The 9,045-nt window shown below is 31.4% G+C and overlaps 1 protein-coding gene across 1 annotated transcript; it reads left to right on the top strand.

Moving 5' to 3' along the window:
* The first annotated feature begins 2,595 nt into the window (after nucleotides 1-2,595).
* LOC106763928 (2-hydroxy-6-oxononadienedioate/2-hydroxy-6-oxononatrienedioate hydrolase) lies at nucleotides 2,596-7,303 on the top strand. The gene is made up of 4 exons (XM_014648105.2): nucleotides 2,596-3,503; nucleotides 6,395-6,487; nucleotides 6,829-6,896; nucleotides 6,967-7,303. The coding sequence occupies exons 1-4, from the start codon at nucleotides 2,865-2,867 to the stop codon at nucleotides 7,136-7,138; spliced, it is 972 nt and encodes a 323-aa protein (XP_014503591.1). The 5' UTR covers nucleotides 2,596-2,864; the 3' UTR covers nucleotides 7,139-7,303.
* The last annotated feature ends 1,742 nt before the right edge of the window (nucleotides 7,304-9,045 follow it).

Genomic DNA, 9,045 nt, shown 5'->3' with positions numbered 1-9,045 from the left:
GAGTTACCAAGGTGCTGCAAGGTGCATGCCGTTTGAAGTTGTATATGGGAGAGCCCCTCCTTCATTTAGTCGATTCATTCCAGGGGAGACACCAGTGGAGGCAGTGGCACAAGATTTGATGACAAGAGATGAAGCCCTCAAACAGCTAAAGTATCACTTGAATCGGGCCCAAGAATTAATGAAGCAGCAAGCAGATAAGAAAAGGAGGGAGATAGATATAAAAGTGGAAGATTGGGTGTATTTGAAGATTAGACCACTGATAACAGTTGAAAAACAGTTATTTTCATATGTCATTTTAGACCAAATTACACCCTTTAAGACTTAGAATGAGCTTAGAATCAAGTAAAACCCAATAAATGAGTCAGTCGAGAGTTAAAAGCTGTTTTTAGCGATATTATGCTTGTTTTGCATTGTTTTGCAGTGATTTTGATGAAAGTGGAGATTGGGGATGAAGATGCATGCTTGTATTGAAATGTGTGTTAAAATGGTTTTCATTACTTCTGCACATTTATGTAGAAAAGCTCACAAGCACTTTTATGAACTTATATTTGTTGTGACAAAGGACTGGCTTAGTCGACTACATTGGTGATAGATTCGACTAAGCTAAAATCTTTGTACAGATTTTGTGAGCACGTGCTTGATGAGATTTTAAGTTGAAAAGAATTTCAATGTGATTTTTCATGTGTCAGTCGACAGTGTGAAACACTCATTCGACTGTATTGATGTTAATTTTGGAATTTTGTTATGCCTACTTGCTCCAACGGCTATATTTTCAAAAGTTAGTTAGGATTGACTAACTGGGTCAACTGTCATGAATGAGCATTGATTTGGTTGACTGAGGAGCCTTTATGTTGACTGTCTGTTATAACTGTTTTAATACAGTCGACTGGATTAGTAGGCTATTCGACTAAGAATGACAGGAAAATTATAAATAAAACAGAACACTATTTGTTTTGAGACTTTTGTGATCTAACATTTTCATTGTCCTATTTTAGAGAAAATTCTCAGTTTAGGAAGCTCCAAGAATTCTTCAAGAAGACGGTGGTGATCTTTCTTGAGAGAGATTCAGATTGAGGAGTCAATTGCGCATATTGTTTGATCAACATCTGCACAAAGAAGGTGTTTCTGGTTTGATCTTGAAGGCTTGGCATCCTGTGAAGACTGTGGTATTTGACTGAAGGCTTGGCAACCTGTGAAGTGTGCTGTGGTAGGCATGGCAACCTGTGAAGCGTGCTGTGGTAGGCTTGGCAACCTGTGAAGTGTGCTATGATAGGCTTGGCATCCTGTGAAGAGTGCTGGTGACATGTTGAGGATTGTTTAGTGTGGGTTCAGATTGCAGAAGAGAGGATTCTTGCTGCAATTCTTGTTTTGTGTGTGCAACTATATTTGGTTTTGGGTTAGAGAAGAGATTTATATTTTTGCGTGGTGCTTTTATAAATTCCTTGTTGTAAAAACCGCAACCATTATAGTGCATTTGCTTCCAAGATTGGAAGGACACTAGATGTAGGCATTATTGGCTGAACCAGTATAAAAACTAGTGTTTGATTTTCTCTTCCCTGCACTCTTTATTTCAGTCGACTTTATCTGTTTAGCAGAGTCAACTACGTTTTTCCGCTGCACTGAAATTTTTCATTACTTGCATTTCAAGGAAAGATCGAAAGCTTTGAATTTTCATACCAAGATTGCGAAACGATTTTGTTTTTGAACTAACACCAATTTACCCCACGAAGTCAACTTGTTTCCTAACAAATTTAAATTTCATTAGGTTAAATTTAATGAAAATTAAAATTTAATTTGATTTATATTATATTTTATTATGTAATTTTGTTTATATTTTATTTTCAAAATCTATAAATAATTTTTTAAAATATATGTAGATATTCATGAATTTTAGAAAAATTGTGAATATTTTTTAAAGGAGTTCGAAGAATAAGAAATTACGATCGAATTTTCTACTACAGGTCGAGTAGCATATTATAAACTATCTGAATTTGATCCAATCCATTATTATTCATACTAACAATAAACATTAAATATAAATTTTAAATATTTTTTTAAAAGTGAATTAATTTCACATAATATAATTTTTATAAGCATCCAATATACTAAATTAATTAATTTCATATAAGTTTGTTTAATATAATGCATGAATATATTCTTTAATGACACTTAGTGATATTTATTGGAAATAAATTCTTGAATTAAATCCAAGGATATGGTTTTAGAAAAATATTAAATGATTTTTTTAGAGAATAAATTTACTTATATTTAAATTCAATAAACATGATTTTTTTCTTCTTATAAATTAATCCAAAACGAGTAATAATAAGATTAATCACTCCGGCTCACATGAAAATGTAAGAGTAACACTTCATGTAGACTGTTATATTATTATTATATTATATTATATTATATTGAATGTTGAACATGAAAAGCAAGAAAGTCCACGACAGCACGACTACCCTCAATCAGAAAATAATTTGGAGAATAGAATTTTAACACAAATCTGTACCAATATATTATAAAATATAGTATTGAATAAAAAGTAAATGAAAAGAAAACTTAAATATTTGTTCAATTATTAGAGTGAATAAATAGGCAGATATTAAAAAAAAAAAAAAAACCCAGCAATTATTTAACAACTTTTTATTCAACCATATAACATTACACATGATGAAAATAGGTGATGCACGTTGAGTCTCGTTGCCGCCTACCTACTTTCTGCATAAATTTATTTCCCCCCAATCATTTTCCGCACGTGCCACACGAATTTGCAAAATGTAGTTTTACCAGCCACACACTTTAATGACACCACAGTCACCACCATCCATTCATGCCTGTCTCCATTCTCCTTTTCTTCAATCATGACTCACTGTTTGTTCAGCTTCACGGAGACCCGAAACCGCTGCTACCGGTCAGCATTCACCGGGTCGGGCCTCCGCTCCACCATAACAGACTTAAAAGACGGAACCGTAATGCACTGCTGGGCCCCCAAGGCCCCAATCGAGGCCAAGCCCAACCTCCTCCTCATTCACGGGCTCGGAGCCAACGCGCTGTGGCAGTGGGGGGACTTCGTCCGCCGCCTGGCGCCGCTCTTCAACGTGTACGTGCCGGACCTCGTCTTCTTCGGCGAATCCTACACGACCCGGCCCGAGCGGAGCGAGCGGTTCCAGGCGGAGTGTGTGATGCGGGTGATGGAGGCGCAAGGGGTGCGGCGGGTGAGTGTAGTGGGGCTGAGCTACGGCGGATTCGTGGCGTACTGCATGGCCGCGATGGAGAGAGAGACGGTAGTGGTGGAGAAGGTGGTGGTGTGTGGGTCAGGGGTGTGTATGGAGGAGAGGGACGTTAAGGAAGGGCTTTTCCCTGTGACAGATTTGGATGAGGCTGCGAGTATTTTGGTGCCGCAAACGCCGAATAAACTGAAGGAGCTCGTTGGGTATTCTTTTTTCAAACCAACTCTCTTCAGCTGGTTGCCTTCTTGCTTCCTCCACGATTTTATTGAGGTAAGAAAATTCTTCTCAACTCTCCATGTTTCAATGCAAGATCCTATCATTTTCATGATTTTGACTGTGTCTAGAAGGTACAATCCTACCGTTCACTGTTTTTGACAGTAAAGAAGAAAATGAAAAAAAGAATGAAATTTAATTTGAAAAAGACAGGGGAAAACTTATAAACAAAGTGAAACTATTACTTCTTTTTTTTATTCTGTATCTTAGAATTATTGTTACAGAAATTGAGAAATAAAATAAATGTTCATATAATCATGAAATATGTAAAAATAATAAAACTTCTACCTTATGACATAAATACTAAAACTAAAAATAACTATCGAGATAAAGGAAATATAGTTTTAAAATAGATAACTAACAAGTGCTTGGGAATCAATGAAGTTAGTTATGAATAAAGTTGATCGATGCTTCATATTGATATTATACTTAAAAAAGACAGAAACTTATTTGTTTGGTATATAAGATATAGCTTTTAGTTTACATTTACTGTATTTTAAAAGAAAAAATGGAATAGTTTGGTACTTTCGGTGTATCTCTCTTGATAGATTACGTATTACAGTTGAACGTTTGTGTTATTTTAAATTTTGATTGGAAAAACTGGGAGAAGAAACTTTAGATAGATGAAAATATTGTCGTACCTTAATTTTGAAATTCTATGTAAAGAAGTGAGAGATGAGAAGCATAACCAAAAAAGTGCGAGAGAATAGTAATAAATATATAAATACCTTTATATTTAAACACTTTTATCAATATTTATACTTTTTTTTTCTGTTCTTTCATTATACCTTCATATTTATACTTCTCTTTTCGGCTTTCTTTCTCTAAAGTGTTTGAATAGCATTTGGGTGTCCATTGATATTTTAATTTAATAAAAGACAAGCAGAGAAAAGTGAGAGGAAACTATGTGTAATAGTTTTTGACTAAAAGAAAGAAATGAAAAAAAAATGATAAATATTATAGATTTCTGTACATATGATTGGTTACTTGATGAGAGATGAGACGAAGAAAAAACAGAAATAATATGGTAAAATATTTTAAAAGGCATCACGGTGTGAATAATACAACTATGTGATTAGAAATTTTAGCAGTGTCTTTGGAAATCTAACCTTCCTCTCTTAGTCACTTCCATGTTTTGGCTTGTACGGTAATTAATCAATTTAGCTAATTTATTGTAGTTTAGATTATTTAGGTAACTGTTATTTACTTGGTTTTAGTACTCAAAATGCATATTCGAATGATAAATGGTATTGATATATTTTCGTCTTAATTGATACAAAGCACAAGAATGAATAAAGTTATCATAAAAATTTAAATTTTTATATTTTTTTAAGAAAAAAAGAATAAAAAATAAATAAAAATAATGTTAAATGAATTTAAAAAATTTAGGTATATCAAATTATTATTTTAAATATATTTCTAATTATAAATATATTTTTAGTTTTTAAGTTTTCTAACGAATCCATTTTTATCATAAATTTTAATATAATTTGGTTTTCAAAAATATAGTTTTTCTAATTGATATATCAAATATTTTTAGCATGTCAAAGTCAAACTATATTTTAGATTAATATTTGAATTATTTATATTATTTGATAAATTTTAGCTTAAATACTAATATAAAACTCAGTAAAAATATTATTAATTTATTTTTAAAGTTTGAAGAGAAAAATATATTAAAATTTGGAAATAACTAAATATATTCTCATCAAATGAAAAAACGAATCTAATATATCTATCTAGGTTTAAACCTCTTTTTGGTCCCTAAGTTATGAATGGATGTTCAGTTTAGTCCCCGCTTTTAAAAATGTAAACTTTTGGTTCCTAAGTTATAAAAAAATGTATCAAATGAGTCATTTTTTGATGTTCATGGTTAAAGTACAAAGAGCAATCTAAAGTGCTGTTATTATTAAGAAACAAATCAGAGCAATCTAAAGATGTAGCAGTTGTTAAGAAACAACAAAAAACAGTATTTCAAGTCAAAAAAGGATTCATTTGATACATTTTTTATAACTTAGGGACCAAAGATTTACATTTTTTAAAACGGAGACTAAACTGAACATCCGCTTATAACTTAGGGACTTAAAAGAGGTTTAAACCATCTATCTAATATTCAAAAAGTGAAAAATAATCATCATATAAGATTTGTTCTTTATTTTTTTATTTCCATAATCATAGAAACTTATACAATAAATTTATAGGTTTTTGGAGTTTTAGAAAATCATGGTGTTTGTCTTTACTAAGATTGTGTTAAAGCATATCAAAATTATGTCAAAAGTAAAAAGAAAAAAATCTTTCAATTGGACATTTCAACGATATGTATTGTATTAGTATTGTAAGCATATTGGTGTCCGACATTGGTGTTGGATACCGGGACACATAATTTGTGAGGCGTGTTAAAGCTTCATAGAGACATATTTGACCCTTTCTAATTTGATGGTAGATAGTAGGGAAGGCTTGATAGACTAGTTCGAGCGATATGCAACGCAGTATAAAAGTTGTCATACATTTGATTTATTTTTTTAAATTCTTTTGTGCTTAATTTATACTTGGCCACCCTTTTTGTCGTGAGTTAAGAGTGGTTACTTGGCAATTTGATTAATTTATCATAGTTAAGGATGTAATACCATTTTTATTAGTTTGTTTCTGTTCTAAAGGTGGTTTTATATAAGTTATCGGTTTAGTTTTGGCTGTTATAAGTGGATTAGTCTAGCAACGTGACTTCAAGCTTACTTAAAAGAGAAAGAATAGTCTGTTGTTGTTGTTGTGTATGTAATGGTTTAAAATAGATGAGGTTTCAGCTGCCATTTTAACTAACTAGAATGTTACGGTGTATATTTGTGAATGTAAAGGAGCCAGAGTGGGCTTAAATTGGTGATTTTGGGTAGACAATGTGCAGGGACTATGAACAAGAAAAGAGAGAACTCATCAAAGCCCTTGTAAAGGACCGAAAACTTTCTGACATCCCCAAGATATCTCAGGTTCATTTAACTTTCCTCTTAACTGGATAACTTTTCTTCCTATTATAAACTGATAAATGTTAACAACACATTATTTTGAACTTACTCTCTGTTATTGTTAACTATAATTTATTGCAAATTACAATATCATTACTCTCTTAGTTTTATATCTTTAATTAAAATGTTATAAACAATATTAGAGGTATACTAAAACAGTGTGTTGTCGCTAACTCTCCTCTTAATGTACTTCACTCATGATTTTGTGTTTTGAATAGATTTAGATCAAGAAGAGTGTGTTGAAAGAAGTCTGTCTCTGTGTGCTAGTAGTTACATTAAAAGGCTTCATTTAATTTTGCATGCAGCCAACATTAATAATCTGGGGAGAACATGATCAAGTATTTCCTTTAGAACTGGGACACAGATTGAAAAGGTTTATAACACTCTCATTGTAGTTATTAGCATCAGTTTTGAATTTATAACTCATTGGATTTGGATTGCAGGCATTTAGGGGACAATGCTGAACTAGTTGTCATTAAGAAGGCGGGGCATGCTTTCTGTGCGGAGAAGGCCAATGAGTTCTTCAGCATCTTCAAGTCTTATCTCTTGGATTTCCAGGTACCTGCAGAGGTCTCACCTTCAAATGTATCAAACAACAATAATCCTATCATTTGACTTCAAACACCATTATATGAAACAAACCCTACAAACACATTCTTTTTCCACTGTCTCCAAAGCATAGGCTCATTAAACAGTTCAATGCAAAGGAGATAGTGGCATGTTGATAAATAAACTCTAAATCATTAGCATTTGAAACTCATTGGATTTGGATCACAGGTATTTCAAACTCTCTATCTAATCCTCACAGAATATCCATCTCAATCGCAAGCATAATTTTTTTAACTGATGGTCAACAATTGACGTTCAAGTAAATTATTGGTCAAAGAAGTAGATATATTTATTCGTGTTTGCTATATTTAGACTATGAACACTGTGATATCTCAAATTTTTAAACTTTTAATTATTTTTAGTTTTTAAAATTTAATAAAATTTCAACGGTGTAATCATTAATTAATAAGAAGGAATTGCAAAGAGACTATTTATTCAAAAACATAATTGATCTTCATTGCGTAACGCTCCACCAAACCCATCAAGAGTGTGACGATTAAGTTGTTGCTGACACAAAAGTAAATGCAACAAGCTGTAGACAACCAAGCGTTTCAAAGGGACTAAGTATTCAATTTGATGGAAAAAAAGTGTACAGGTAATTGTAATTCTATGCATTTGCATTCATTGCTTCTTCCTAAATATTACTCTTTTTTTGCATGACTCCTCCAACAAGCTAAAAGATTTTATAATTCTCCACAAACAAGCTCTCCAATCTGACATTTTGCATGACTGTTCTTGATATTATTGAGTATGTTATAACTACATCTTATCTCTTACAAATAAAGAGACGTTAAAGTTTGACCTTGAGGCTTTATTTTTTTCTTTTAAGAAATATAGAAATGACAATATATCTTTTAATCCTTTAAATATGATACACTTTTAATTGACATATATGCTTTATAAAATTAGAATATAAAGAACAAATATATTAATAAGTCATAATATAAAGTTTATAAATTCTTAATATTTATAGAAAGCTCGTCTATTTAACTAATTAGTTTTAAAAAAAGTTTTGACTTAATCTTTATTTGGGTAAGTTTAGGAAAACTTAATTTGTGCTCAATTTTGTACTTTGAAGCAAAACTTGAGCCAACCATACAATTATTTGTTCTCGTCACATCCTTTAATATAGGCTTTTACGTTCTGCGTCTCTATGTTTGTTCATATACTTTTATGGATGATAAGAAATCTAAACAAAATACTGCGTCATGGGTTTCATCCAAAAAGCTTTAGATCGAGTAATTCAAAAAGTTTGGGATTGAATGATCAAGAAGTTAAAAAAATATTATATTTTGTATTTTCGATTCTACAATTGCAAAATGCATTTCGAATCCAAAATGTGGTATAGAAGGACAGATGTTGAATGTTGAATGTTAAGCACCTTCTCCTGGTATTGTTAATTGATCCATGAAAGTATAAAACGTGCAAATATAATAAGAAAACATTATTTGAGAAGAAAATCCAGGATATCAAAAACATTTATCTTATTCACATCTAATTAAGAATTTTGTTATACTTCCAGAAACATTGATAAGAATGCTTATAACAGAATCCAGAGTAAAAGGTTAAATCAACATACAAGAAAACGAAAAACTGTGGTTTAAAATTGACAGTACCTTAGGTTGTGAATACGCAAGGAATAATAACCAGACATTGAAAGGGAGAAAATCACTGTTTATATATTTTTTTTTTATTGTTTAGTTCGAAGGATTTTTTTTTTTGAATCAATTTTAAATTTTGACTTGAGTTGTATACGTTAGTATGTTACTAAATATGTTACATATTTCCTCACAATAATTCTACTATTATCATGCATTTAATTTAATAGAAATCTCTTCAAGTTAAGTTGAGTTAAAGTATCCAGTGATGCTATGATAATGGTAAAATGGTTCATAGGATGCGAAATTTGGTGA

The sequence above is a fragment of the Vigna radiata genome, chromosome 6, assembly GCF_000741045.1.
Source record: "Vigna radiata var. radiata cultivar VC1973A chromosome 6, Vradiata_ver6, whole genome shotgun sequence".
In the NCBI taxonomy this organism is placed as follows: Eukaryota; Viridiplantae; Streptophyta; class Magnoliopsida; order Fabales; family Fabaceae; genus Vigna; species Vigna radiata.
Note: the sequence above shows the minus strand (reverse complement) of the source record. Positions and strands in the feature narration are given on the sequence as shown.